Source organism: Megalobrama amblycephala, linkage group LG11, assembly GCF_018812025.1.
Source record: "Megalobrama amblycephala isolate DHTTF-2021 linkage group LG11, ASM1881202v1, whole genome shotgun sequence".
Classification (NCBI taxonomy): domain Eukaryota; kingdom Metazoa; phylum Chordata; class Actinopteri; order Cypriniformes; family Xenocyprididae; genus Megalobrama; species Megalobrama amblycephala.
In genome coordinates, this window is record NC_063054.1 from 9,004,814 (window position 1) to 9,019,664 (window position 14,851).

Consider the following 14,851-nt stretch of genomic DNA (forward strand, 5'->3'; position numbering starts at 1 on the left):
ACTTGCTATACTTTAACGGCTAATTGTTCAAATCCTCTTTTTAGGAATCGACACATTTAAGGGGAAATACTTCCACAGCCGTGACTACAAAACCCCTGAAGAATGGCGAGGGAAGAGGGTAGTTGTGATTGGCATTGGGAACTCTGGAGGAGATATTTCTGTAGAGCTCAGCAGAATGGCCAAACAGGTGATATGCCACAACTACAGTATAAATGATTATAGTGTATGAATTATTATACTCCTATTAAAGCCTCTGTATTCCACATTGTTTCCCTTTCTTACTTTCCTTTAATTCCAGGTTTATCTGAGTACCCGAAAGGGATCTTGGATACTAAATCGTGTTGGAGACAATGGTGTTCCATCAGATATGATGTTTAATAACAGAATACGTGGTTGGATTATTCAAATGTTGCCTGTTGGATTTATCAACAATGTGGGAGAGAAACAACTTAATAAACGGTTTGACCACAAGCTCTATGGGCTCCAGCCTGCGCACAGGTACTCTGAACACTGGAAGGAAATTGTCTTTGCTGCAATTAAACTTTTCATAGTGTACTATATAATGTCTGTTGTTTATTTCCCAGAGTTTTAAGCCAACATCCCATGGTCAATGATGATCTACCAAACCGGATCCTCTCCGGTACCGTCTCGGTCAAGCCGAATGTACAAGAGTTTCGTGGATCAAGTGTGGTTTTTGAGGATGGCACAGTTGAGGATGATATTGATCTGGTGGTTTTTGCCACAGGCTACACTTTCTCATTCCCCTTCCTGTCTTCACATGTAATTCCTGTCTCAAAGAACAAGGTATCCCTGTACAAATACATGTATCCCCCAGCACTAGAGCGCCCAACTTTAGCCGTGATTGGTCTGATCCAGCCTCTGGGAGCCATTATGCCCATCTCTGAGATGCAAGCGCGCTGGGCCACACGTGTTTTTAAAGGTATCAAATCATAATTCTGATCTTCTACACAGAAAACTAAGGGCTGTTCTTAATACATATTCATGGTCATATACATACAATATCAGAACTACAAAGATGTACTTATACTATTATTCAAGATTTCTATCACCAATGTAGTTATGTAGTTTTCCATTTTTTTTTCTGACATTTAATTAAGCAAAGATTTTTGACAATTAGACAGTGACTTTTCATTTTGTTCTTGTCTTGTTTCTGAAAGTTACAGTATGATGACATAGTACTTAAAAATATTTTTCAGGATATTCTTATTCTTTCTGTTCTTATTATTCTCTCTGAACATGTCAGAACATTAAGTATAGTGTTTTTGTACGTAACAAACTGTGATATACTTACTAGGGCTGTGCAAACTGCCTTCCATGAGTGCAATGTTGAAGGACATTAAAGCAAAAGAGGAAGCAATGGCTCAAAGGTTCTCCACACTTCATCTCACATGACTTTATAACACAGCATTTGCACAATTTCTACGGTTATATAGAAATGTCATTTCAGTATATCTTGATGACTCTTAATCACACTGTCATGCAGGTATGTGGCCGCCCAGAGACACACCATCCAGGTGGACTACATCCCCTACATGGATGAGTTGGCTAAACAAGTGGGTGTCCGTCCTTCTATCCTGAAGCTGCTCCTGACAGACCCTAGACTGGCTCTGAACATCATCTTTGGGCCCTGCACCCCGTACCAGTTTCGCTTACACGGACCGGGCCAATGGGAAGGTGCGCGTCAGGCCATCCTGACTCAGTGGGATCGAGTCACCGAGCCTCTGAAAACACGCTGTGCACCGGAGCCGCAGTCACAGCGCTCCTCTCATTCACTCGTATTCTCAGTGTGTGTTGCAGCACTGCTGTCTGCTCTGTATTACAGCAGGGCCAGTCTGCACATGCTCATAGCAGACCCTTCATCACTCCTGGACACGATCAGGGCTTTTCTACCATTGCCAGTGAACACACAGTGATCATGAAATATATATCAGAAAATTAACATACTTTTTATGAGATCTAATATCATAACAAGTGTGCTTCAATTAGGGTAAATTGTAGTCAAAATTATGAAAATGTTATAACTGACACATTACTTGTATAAAATACTTAATATTGAATCACAAAGTGCCTTAACATTTCAAACCGTTTGTATAATGAACATTTAATTTCATTGTAAAATAACTGATTTTATGTGCAGTTTTGTATGTAATTATGTTGCACTATCAAACTCTTGTTGTGTTAAAATTCCATGTAATAATGGTGCATCACTCTCAACTGCTGCAGTTCTTAGCATGTCTGTTTAAAAAACTTAAAAATCTATTTTTAAAACAATGTAATTATAATATTAATGATATAAAAGTTTTACATTTTTCCAGATTTCCCCTGAGAAGCTTTCATTCGTTCTCAAAACTTTTATGGCCCTCTGAGAAATTTACATTCGTTCTCAAAACTTTTCACTGCTCTGAGAAATGTATTTTTATTTTCAAAACTTTTACAATTCCCCTGAGAAATTTACGTTTGTTCTCAAAACTTTTGCGTTCCACAGAGGAAACCCCCCAAAATGTACGTGTTTTCAATTTTTGCGTCCCTCCCCAAGCAACATATTCTTTTCTCTCAGCTCATATTATTTCAATCTCCCAATTATTTCAATACTCTTGTGCCATAATGCATCCTGGTTCTGTGGATGCTGTGTGATGTTTGCATATGATTATCAAAACTGTGTGGCGATGAGATGTAGACTAAAACTAAATATCTAAAACTAAATGTAAGCATTATCTAAATGAACTTTGACCAGAAAATGAATCCCTGCCCCTTTTACAACTACAGAGGGGAGTGGTGAAGTGTTTATATTTCTCTGAAGTTACCATCACTCATAAATTTATTCACTCTCTTCTTCAAACTTGGTAAGATACAATTTTGTATTGACACTAATGTAACTATATTTTCAGCTGTTACGGGCCTGTTGCGTGACTTCAGTGTTTACTTTAAAAAAAAAAAAATCTTAATTTATCTTGAATGGATTGCAAATGCTGTATATTGTATAATGTAGACGTGTCACATGCAGAAGTTACTGTCAGTGCTTTTGCAAGTTGATTTCACAATACTTTCCCATATATGTTACACTAGTGATGACGCAACACAGTATATGGACTGCATGATGACAGAGCCATACGTTATACGCCAGTTGTACACGAGACAAATGATTACACAAGATCAGTACTGGATTACCACGTTGCATTATACTTAGGTTCCTTTTCCAAAAAGAAGGGTGCTTAATTGTATCGAATGTAAACTTGTAGTGTACTTCAAATCTTAAAAGTATATGGTACCAGCAAATGGTGTAATATTAACTAAAATGCTGTGAACTTACAGAGAGTACACTTTTACATTAAGTAGTTTTACTTTAAAGTGCATTTTAAATGTATGCATGTATATGCATGTATAATCTTTTGTCACGCTTTAAATAAGTGCATTTATTTTGATGTGTTGACTACATAAAGACATGGAAAGTAGATCATCTACATAGTCAATATATTTTAAATGTACTAAATTGGAACTTCATCATTACAAATGTGTATTTACAAATATATTTAATTATAAGACATTCAAGTTACAATAGAAATGACAAAGTATAATTTAGTTTACCATAAATGCTTGTCAGTATATTTGACAGTACACTTTTAACTGTAATTTAAAGACAATAATAATAATTATTAATTATTAAAATTACATATACTTAAGTCTTAAGTTGGTCAAAAAAGGACTGTTCAACTAAGCATGCTAAACTACTTTTTTTCACCTTAGTGTACTATTTAGTTAACCTCTCAAAAGAAGAAAAAAAAAAATCTGTGAACAAAATGCATGTTTTGGGCACTTGTGATCCATAGGGCCTATACAGCAAGTGCTGCATTTCAGTCACTAAAACAGCAGGACACTAAAGCTTTTAGCTTGAAAAACACTTAAAGTGTCTTAATTTACTAAAACAGTGATATTAAAAGATCAAATTCAGTATACACCTTATTGATAATGCATATATAAGCAAGCAGATGAGCTCAGAATGACCACAATGTGCTAAATGGTTATAAGCAACTCATTGGGGTTGAGAATCTGTTTCACTTGGATATGCATCACAATAGGGAAGAAAAGACTATCGCAACTTCCATTTCATGCAACCTTTAATAGTGCAGGAGCCCTTACTTAGCCCCTCACTTTATCAGTTGTTACTGCAATTAAGTGTAGCTACAGTAAACTGTGGTAACTTCTTCTTAACCAACACTGCCATCAAACGCATATCAGACACATGATTGTATAGTTTTATAGTTTCAAACTTTAGGTGGTAAAATCATACAGTAGCAGCGTCTTCTCACAACAAGTTTAAATATCAAATCTCATTATTTATTTCTAACATCTGCATCTGCCTTAAGTCTGGCAGTTGTGAATCATCATGGCGAAACGTGTTGCTGTGATTGGTGGAGGAACCTCTGGGCTGACCTGCATCAAATGCTGCCTGGATGAAGGCCTGGAGCCAGTGTGTTTTGAGACCAGTGATGACATTGGAGGTCTTTGGAGGTTTAAGGTGAGATATGTCTATAAGATCAGGCCCACTGAAGTTGTACAAATGAAGAAAAGAAGGGGGCCAAGCACTGAACCCTGAGGGACACTTCATTGCAGACCATCAATAAACAAGATGCTGTGAGAATCTGATCCATTTTTGCTTCTTGTCTTTCCATCTCAGGAAAATCCAGAACCTGATCGTGCTAGCATTTACCACTCTTTGATTATCAACACTTCAAAGGAGATGATGTGCTACAGTGATTTCCCCATCCCTGCCCACTTCCCAAACTACATGCACAACTCCCTGATCATGGACTACTTCCGAATGTATGCTGAGCACTTCCAGCTCAAACGGCACATCCGTTTCCAGGTCTGGCTTGAAAGCTTATGTGAACTATGAACCTCATATTTATCTTAGGTTTTTGGGGATTCAAAGGTTCACAAGTTCATGTTTTTTGTTTCTTAGACAAAAGTCCTTCATGTTACACCAAGGCCTGACTTCCCTCACTCTGGACAGTGGGATGTAGAGATAGAGTCCAAGGATGGTCAGAGAGAGAAGCAGGTGTTTGATGCTGTGATGGTCTGCACCGGTCACCACTGTCACCCTCACCTCCCTCTAAAGGACTTTCCAGGTGCAGTACATGTGATGAATAAGCAAACACAGTCTATGTGCAAAGTGCAACAACATAAAGTCAATAAAAGCCAATCTGGGACACTCATAGTAGTAGTTGTACAAGAGACATTAGGCTTTATTACAACTCGTTTACATGGCTCAAAAAGAATGATTCACGTTAAAATATACAATATGCAATTAAACTCTTCAAGTATTATATATATAGTAGCAGGTTGGTCCCCCTATTGCCTTCAGAAGTGCCTTAAATTATTTTAATGGATAGAGACAGAATATCAAACAAAAAATCCAGAAAAAACACATTATATAAAGGTAAAAAATTGATTTGCATTTCAGTAAGTGAAATAAGTATTTGATCCCCAAGCAAAGCATGACTTAGTACTTGGTGGAGAAACCCTTGGAAAGCACAGAGTTAAGACGTTTCTTGTAGTTGGTCACCAGGTTTGCACACATCTCAGGAGGGATTTTGGTCCACTCCTCTCTAAATCCTTAAGGTTTCTTGGCTGTCGCTTGGCAACTCGAAGTTTCAGATCCCTCCACGGATTTTCTATAGGATTAAGGTCTGGAGACTGGCTAGGCCACCCCATGACCATAATGTGCTTCTTCTTGAGCCACTCCTTTGTTGCCTTGGCGGAATGTTTTGGGTCATTGTCATGCTGGAAGACCCATCCACAACCCATCTTCAATGTTCTGGCTGAAGGAAGGAGATTCTCTGCCAAGATTTTACGGTACATGGCCCCATCCATCAGCCCCTCAATGCGGTGAAGTCGTCCTGTACCCTTAGCAGAGATACAGCCCCAAAGCATAAAGTTTCCACCTCCATGCTTGACTGGATGGTGTTCTTGGGGTCATAGTCAGCATTTCTCTAACCTCCAAACATGGCGAGTTGAGTTGAGCTCAATTTTGGTCTCATCTGACCACAGCACTTTCTCCCAAGCCCTCTCTGAATCATTTAGATGTTCATTGGCAAACTTCAGACGGGCCTGTATATGTGCCTTTTTGAGCAGGGGACCTTGCGGGCAATACAGGATTTCAATCCATTGGGGCATAGTGTGTTACCAATGGTTTTCTTGGTGACTGTGGTCCCAACTGCCTTGAGATCATTTATAAGCTGCTCCCGTGAGGTTTGGGGCTGATCCCTCACCTTTCTCATCATCATCCTTACCCCATGAGGCGAGATCTTGCATGGAGCTCCAGACCGAGGGCGATTGATGGTTATTTTGTATTTCTTCCATTTCCGAATAATTGCACCAACACTTGTCTCCTTCTCTCCAAGCTTCTTGCTGATAGTCTTGTAGCCCATTCCAGCCTTGTGAAGGTCTACATTCTTGTCCTTGATGTCCTTTGACAGCTCTTTGGTTTTGCCAAAGAGGTTTGAATGAAAGATACAGATTCTTTGGACAGGTGTCTTTTATACACAAAACAAGCTGACATTAATGAGTACTTTCTTAAAGTGACAGAACTAATCTGTGGTCGACATGGGCACATAAACAATCTGTAGGAGGCAGAATTCTTGCTGGTTGGTAGTGGATCAAATACTTATTTCACTTGATCATTTTTGGTTGATATTCTGTCTCTCTCCATCAAAATAAACCTACCATAAAAATGATAGACTCCTCATTTCTTTGTAAGTGGGCAAATTTACAAAATCAGCAGGGGATCAAATAAGTATTTTCCCCACTGTATATATATATATATATATATATATATATATATATATATATATGTAAACCAAAAGACTTTCAAATCACATGAGCCAATATTTTATTCACAATAGAACATAGATAACATAACAAATGTTTAAACAGAGAAATTTTACACTTTTATCCACTAAATGAGCTCATTTCAAATTTGATGCCTGCTACAGGTCTTAAAAAAGTTGGCACGGGGCTGAAACAAATGGCTGAAAAAGCAAGAAATTTTGAAAAGATCCAGCTAAGAGAACATCTAGCAGCTAATTAAGTTAGTAAGATAAGGTCTGTAACATGATTAGCTATAAAAGTAAAGATGGGCAGAGGCTCTCCAATCTGTGAAAGAGTGCATAAAACAATTGTGGAATACTTTAAAAACAATGTTCCTCAACTTCAAATTCCAATGGCTTTGGAAATCTCATCATCTACAGTGCATAACATCATAAAAAGATTCAGAGAAACTGGAGAAATCTCTGTGCGTAAGGGACAAGGCCGAAGACCTTTATTGGATGACCTTGGTCTTCAGGCCCTCAGACGACACTGCGTCACTCATCAGCATGATTGTGTTAATGACCATTTTAAATGGGCCCAGAAATACTTCCAGAAACCACTGTCGATAAACACAATCCGCCGTGCCATCTGCAGATGCCAAATAAAGCTCTATCATGCAAAAAGGAAGCCATATGTGAACATAAGCGCCGTCGTGTCCTGTGGGACAAGGCTCATTTAAAATGGACTGTTTCAAAGTGGAAAAGTGTTCTATGGTCAGACGAGTCCAAATTTGACATTCTTGTTGGAAATCACGGACGCCATGTCCTCCGGGCTAAAGAGGAGGGAAGCCTTCCAGCGTGTTATCAGCATTCAGTTCAAAAGCCAGCATCTCTGATGGTATGGGGGTGCATAAGTGCATACGGTATGGGCAGCTTGCATGTTTTGGAAGGCACTATGAATGCTGAAAGGTATATAAAGGTTTTAGAACAACATATGCTCCCCTCCAGCCGACGTCTATTTCAGGGAAGGCCTTGTGTATTTCAGCAGGACAATGCCAAACCACATACTGCAGCTATTACAACAGCATGGCTTCGTCGTAGAAGAGTCCAGGTGCTGAATTGGCCTACCTGCAGTCCAGATCTTTCACCTATAGAGAACATTTCGCGCATCACTAAATGAAAGACGATCACAAACTCTTCAGCAGCTGGAAACCTATATCAGGTACCAAAACTCCAGAAACTCAGAACCTTGATGCCCAGGCGTCTTCAAACTGTTTTGAAAAGAAGAGGAGATGCTACGCCATGGTAAACATGCCCCCGTCCCAACTATTTTGAGACCTGTAGCAAGCATCAAATTTGAAATGAGCTCATTTTGTGCATAAAATTGTAAAATGTCTCTGTTTAAACATTTGTTATGTTATCTATGTTCTATTGTGAACAAAATATTGGTTCATGTGATTTGAAAGTCTTTTAGTTTTTATTTTATTCAAATTTAAAAGACGTCCCAACTTTTCCAGAATTCAGGTTGCTAATGCATACACAGACATGCTGTACCATGTAGTAAATGTTGTGATTGCTATAGCAGATTGCATGTAAAGGTCCTGTATCAGCCTATGCCTTCTATAGTCTCATGGATGAACTAGTCATATATATCTTTTCCATATCATAGTGGCTAATTGTTCAAATCCTCTTTTTAGGAATAGACACATTTAAAGGGAAATACTTCCACAGCCGTGACTACAAAAACCCTGAAGAATGGCGAGGGAAGAGGGTAGTTGTGATTGGCATTGGGAACTCTGGAGGAGATATTGCTGTAGAGCTGAGCAGAATGGCCAAACAGGTGATATGCCACAACTACAGTATAAATGATTATAGTGTATAGTGTAATTATTATACTCTTATTAAAGCCTTCGTATTTTTTCCAATTCTTCTTTGTGAAATACCCACCAATCACATTTTGATAAATTATAATTTATAAACAATAAATGTATTTTACTTTAAAAGAATACCGTATCCAAAAATGAAAATCCTTGTTTTCTCACCTTCATGACAATTTATTTTCCACAAAACGCAAAATTTTGAAGGTGGTTTTACATGCACTGCAATGAAGAGGGACTTTAATGTTTTAAAAATGACACATAACACAAGTACCAAAAAATGTTCTGTTGGTAAGCTGTCTCTTTAATTCCAGGTTTATCTGAGCACCCGAAAGGGTTCTTGGATATTAAATCGTGTAGGAGACAAAGGTGTTCCTTTCGATATGATGTTTAATAACAGAGCAGTAATGTGGTTTCTTGGATTGTTGCCTGTTGGATATCGTAACAAATTGGGTCAAAATCGACTCAATGAACGGTTCGACCACAAGCTCTATGGGCTTCAGCCTGCACACAGGTACTCTGAACACTGGAAAACTATAATCTCACAAGACTCTGATGATGTTGGTCAGAGTTAGTTACAGCATACTCTTTAATATTATGGTTTTGTTGTGTGTGTTTTTTTTTTTTTTTTTCACCTGGCAGAATTTTCAGCCAACATCCCATGGTCAATGATGATTTACCAAACCGGATCCTCTCCGGTACCGTCTCAGTCAAGCCGAATGTACAAGAGTTTCGTGGATCAAGTGTGGTTTTTGAGGATGGCACAGTTGAGGATGACATTGATCTGGTGGTGTTTGCCACAGGCTACACTTTCTCATTCCCCTTCCTGTCCTCACATGTAATTCCTGTCTCAAAGAACAAGGTATCCCTGTACAAATTTGTGTATCCCCCAGCACTAGAGCACCCAACTTTAGCCGTGATTGGTCTGATCCAGCCTCTGGGAGCCATTATGCCCATCTCTGAGATGCAAGCGCGCTGGGCCACACGTGTTTTTAAAGGTATCAAACAAGACCTCCTGACCTCCTACAAATATTGGATGTTCTTACTCAATCCTGTGCGTTATTCATTCATTAAATCAACTGTATGTAACTTTTTAACCATGAAATATCAGTTTCAAAATCATTCTGATGGTTCACTCACTGACTTCTCATAAGCCGAATGGCTTCTGTTTTCTTTCCCATGCTCCCCCACCTCACCCCGCCCTGCCCCACCCCAAATAGTATATTCTGGGAGTATGTAAGTTTGGTGAGCAGTCACAAGTTTCCATGAAAAGGGCGGATTCCTTTACAGCAGTACAATAAGTCACAGTACACAATAAGTCACACCAACATAGCTTTAGCGAAGGGGTATTATCAGTATGGTTATCGTGGCAGAGACTATTAATGCAATTCATACTGCACTGACATACACTGACCAGCGACAATAGACATCGTCTGGTTTTGTCGGATCAGTGTTACCAATGACAGCATCTATTGGCATCGGTCCCGCGTGTTTTTGCCGATTGAACATGTTCAATTCGTGTTTGTTGGGTTGTGGAATGTCTGAGAAGAAACATCTGGCGATTGTCCATGTTGGTCAGCAGCCTTTAGAGACCAAAGAGAAAGTTGACAGAGGAATCTAAACAGAGAACAAGAGAAAGTGAAAGTGTGCAAGTGGCCGGACAAGAGTAAATCTTTGGCTTTTCCTTGTGACGAGAACTGATAAGTAAATCTTGCAGCATGCAAGACATACGTCGAGCTGATTTTCCTGATGCTGGGCTAATATTAGCTGAACTGCTATCTGTGTTATAAAAGCTATATACCGTTAGTTACCGTTTGTAAGCCCAATTTCCAATTAAATTTTGATTTAGGTTGAGATTGTCTCTAGCTCAGGTTCGATTCAATTTCAGTCCTCACAGAAAATGTTCCATAATAAATCAAAAATATACTTAATAACTGAAAAAGGTGTATGCTGAAGCCTTTGCTTATTATGCCTACCCTTCATGCATATTTATCTAATGAGCGTCACTTTTCTCAGTGGATTTAATTCATACAAGATAAACAAAACACAGAGGTACACATTTCAGATATTATTACAACAGTTTAAGTAGTGCATTCACACATTATTAATATTGAGTTGTATAATTATTTATCGCCTTGTTTCTGAACATTTTCTTAAATTTACAAAGTGAAATACACATTTTTAATTCATTATTACAGTTATTCCACATGTTTTCCCCTTTGACAGATATAGGCCTACATCTATTTTTTGTATTAGTTCTTGCCCTTTTTTTAAGCATATACATTCCAGTTTATACTGACTTTCTCTTATTTTGAATTGCTTCTAAATACAACTTGGAAGTAAATTATTATATACTTTATACGTTATCTGTGCAGTGTAACACACCAAATGACTGAATGAAAAACAATCTGTTTTAACATAATTTATTGTACAAATTGATATCTATCATCAAGGTAACTTCTTAACCAAGAGCATAAGTTAAGAGTTACATTAACATGCTACTATATCACTAAATTTCATTTTATGTTTATACTGTCTTGATGTTGGTTGTGGTTGTCTGTCTTGTGGCTAACTAGAGAAAAATGTACATCCAAAAGCAGAGTGTACCTCCCTGCAAGTGTTGCAAGTGTTAATTATAAAAGACGGCAACATTTCTGTTAACTCAGGATAGCATGCAAATAAATACATCTCATACATAAATACATAGCAGGGAAGCTTTTGAAAGTTTGCAACCTCGCAATGCAAACCTATCTCAGCTATCTTGTAATAGTCTATGCTGTCCAATGTATATTGTGTGCAGCCACTGTGGCCTATCGTGTCGCCAACATTTAGTTTTACACATTCAAACCCTTAGCACACAACGTATATGTGAAAATGTTAGCAAAATTTTAGCAAAACTACATACAGTTACTTTAACGATAATAATAAACCTCTTACAATGTTATTAAAGGTTCCTTGCACCTTAAAACATCGTAATATAATTTTAATGACCTTTTTGCCATTTTGTCTGTAGAATTAAACTGACTAATTTTGCTACTAAAGCTTAAGATATATTGTATTTTCAATACATTTTCTTTTTGGATTGAAAGCTTTGAGTTCTGAAATTACAGTATGACTAGATGAAATCACCCTTAAAAATGTATTAAATGAATCTTTTCTGTTTTAAAGTACATGTCAGAACATTAAGTATAGAGTGTTTTTGTACGTAATAAACTGTGATATACTCGCTAGGACTGTGCAAACTGCCTTCAATGAGTGCAATGATGAAGGACATTAAAGCAAAAGAGGAAGCAATGGCTCAAAGGTTCTCCACACTTCATCTCACATGACTTTATAACACAGCATTTACATAATTTCTACAGTTAAAATTTCATTTTAGTATATCTTGATGACTCTTAATCACACTGTCATGCAGGTATGTGGCCGCCCAGAGACACACCATCCAGGTGGACTACATCCCCTACATGGATGAGTTGGCTAAACAAGTGGGTGTCCGTCCTTCTATCCTGAAGCTGCTCCTGACAGACCCCAGACTGGCTCTGAATATCATCTTTGGGCCCTGCACCCCATACCAGTTTCGCTTACACGGACCGGGCCAATGGGAAGGTGCGCGTCAGGCCATCCTGACTCAGTGGGATCGAGTCACCGAGCCTCTGAAAACACGCTGTGCACCGGAGCCGCAGTCACAGCGCTCCTCTCATTCACTCATATTCTCAGTGTCAGTTGCAGCGCTGCTGTCTGCTCTGTATTACAGCAGGGCCAGTCTGCACATGCTCATAGCAGACCCTTCATCACTCCTGGACAAGATCAGGGCTCTTCTACCATTGAACACACAGTGATCATGAAATATACATCAGAAAATTAACATACTTTATTTGAGATCTAATATCATAACAAGTGTGCTTCAATTAGGGTAAAGTGTAACTGTGAGAAAAAGTAGTATGTGAGATTCTTACATTCTGTGAATAAACTTGCAGCTATCATTGCAAATTAAAAAATGTAACAAATGTAAGTTTAATAAATATATTTGTTGCAATTCTTAGTTGATAAAAGCAAGGTATAAATTTACTTTTTCAGCACTACAAGCTATTTTAACCATTGAGCATACTCAATTTTATCCAGTTAATATCAAAATGTTACTGTATTATTATGAACAAATGGCCCTGTGAGTTGTAGTATTGATAAGGAAAATAAATCAATAAAAAATAACAGTGAATCTTTGTGAAATGCCCTGGTTTTATGGAAAAGAGCAGTGCCATCATTCTGGCAAACATCTCCTTTTGTGTTTCACAGAAGAAGAAAAAAAATCATATGGGCTTGGTGACAATTATTTAGGGAGAGCTATTTCTTGAACGACATATACAAAAAAAAAAAAAAAAAACTAACATACTCATAAAAGCTTACTGTGTTTTCAAATGCATTTAAAAATATAAACTGGTCTGAAGCATGTAGTATTTGTGAAAAATACTGTTAAAAATAAAGTAAAACAAGGTTACATTTACATTTTTACAATATGTACAATATCCACATTTACAATATTCAGCAAGGCTTGTTGAAGAGATTTAGGTTGGATATTGATAATTCCTATGATTTTTGTTCAAATAATAAGAAAAAAATCCATTGTTTAAATCCTTTTTGTTTCTTTTTTTTTCTTCCAATTGTGTATATGGAAAGATTTGTGGGGGGTGGATATTGGAAATTGTATTAGAAAACTCTTTACAAAAAAAAAAAAAAAAAAAAAAATTCACATTTTATTTCTTTAACAAAAATGGTGCTAAACAGCACCAACAGTGGTTATTTGGCTCGTAAAGAACCTTTAAAAGGGCTTAACATGTTCTTTGTATGGCAGTGGTGCTATAGGGTGAATTCAGGTTGATTGGGACACTTTTTCCAGTCCATCTCAATGGCAAAAAGTGTCCCAATCAACCTGAATTTCACCCTATAGCACCTTAACCACCCCAAAGAACCACTGAAGAACAGCTGAAGAACCATACATGGGCTTAACAGGTTCTGTATATGGTTAGTGGTGCTATATAGCACCTCAGTCATCCCAAAGAAAAAGTCCCAAGTCCCAAAGAAAATTCTAAGGAAAATAATAATTATAATAATTTTATTTCTCTTGTACAAAATTTTATTTTTTTATTTTAGGAAAAAAAATCCACATACACTAAAGAAATGGTCAGGGTCCAAGCCAAATTTAATTCATTTTCTCCAGGAGAACAGTGTCAATAAAAGAAAATCAAAGAAGAACTGTAATATTTTTCATGAGTTTTTGATTAATGAGTGGTTATGATGTACACTGGTATTTTTGTGTAGAAATTAGTATAGTTTTCCTAATTAAAGGATTAGTTCACTTTCAAATTAAAATTTTCTGATAATTTACTCACCCCCATGTCATCCAAGATGTTCATGTCTTTCTTTCTTCAGTCGAAAATAAATTAAGGTTTTTGATGAAAACATTCCAGGATTATTCTCCTTATAGTGGACTTCAATGGAGCCCAAACGGTTGAAGGTCAAAATTACAGTTTCACTGCAGCTTCAAAGCGTTCTATGCGATCCCAGACGAGAAATAAGAGTCTTATCCAGAAAAAACCATCGCTCATTTTCTAAAAAAAATTAAAAATGATATATACGTTTTAACCATAAATGCTCATGTTGAACTCTCTTCTTCTCTGAAGTAAATTGTCATAGACAATATGCTAGTGCAAGTATATAACAATTAGTTCAAACTTTGACCTGTGGAGGGCAGTAATACACTTAGCAGTGTCTACACTGCTGGAATTCAAATAGAGAAGAAGAAGAAGAAGAGAGCTAGTTCAAGATGAGCATTTATGGTTAAAACGTACATACATTTTAATTATTTTTTTTTTTTTTTAAATGAGCGATGGTTTTTTTCTAGATAAGACCCTTATTCCTTGTCTGGTATCGTTTAAAGCCCTTTGAAGCTGCAGTGAAACTGTAATTTTGACCTTCAACCATTTGGGCTCCATTGAAGTCCATTATATGGAGAAAAATTCTGGAATGTTTTCATCAAAAACCTTAATTTATCTTCGACCTAAGAAAGAAAGACATGAACATTTTGGATGACATGGGGGTGAGTAAATTATCAGAAAATTATAATTCGAAAGTGAACTAATCCTTTAAATA

General features: G+C 37.4%; 2 protein-coding genes across 4 annotated transcripts in view; both read left to right on the forward strand.

Moving 5' to 3' along the window:
- Positions 1 to 10,646, forward strand: part of LOC125279078 (flavin-containing monooxygenase 5-like) — a 51,899-nt gene extending 41,253 nt beyond the window's left edge. For 2 of the 3 annotated variants that reach the window (XM_048208565.1, XM_048208564.1), the window contains exons 5-9: positions 45 to 187; positions 299 to 498; positions 585 to 940; positions 1,316 to 1,388; positions 1,505 to 2,337. In XM_048208565.1, the coding sequence (XP_048064522.1) occupies positions 45 to 187; positions 299 to 498; positions 585 to 940; positions 1,316 to 1,388; positions 1,505 to 1,934 (1,202 nt within the window). In that variant the 3' untranslated portion in view covers positions 1,935 to 2,337. Of the gene's footprint in view, positions 1 to 44; positions 188 to 298; positions 499 to 584; positions 941 to 1,315; positions 1,389 to 1,504; positions 2,338 to 9,702 lie in introns of those variants that run through there. The other variant, XM_048208566.1, reaches the window with a different exon arrangement.
- On the forward strand, positions 2,780 to 12,926 carry LOC125279081 (flavin-containing monooxygenase 5-like). Its single transcript, XM_048208576.1, has 9 exons — positions 2,780 to 2,864; positions 4,386 to 4,537; positions 4,697 to 4,885; positions 4,982 to 5,147; positions 8,525 to 8,667; positions 9,019 to 9,218; positions 9,347 to 9,702; positions 11,936 to 12,008; positions 12,120 to 12,926. Exons 2-9 carry the CDS (start codon positions 4,406 to 4,408, stop codon positions 12,541 to 12,543), a joined length of 1,683 nt encoding a protein of 560 aa, XP_048064533.1. The 5' UTR covers positions 2,780 to 2,864; positions 4,386 to 4,405; the 3' UTR covers positions 12,544 to 12,926.
- Positions 12,927 to 14,851: the final 1,925 nt, after the last annotated feature.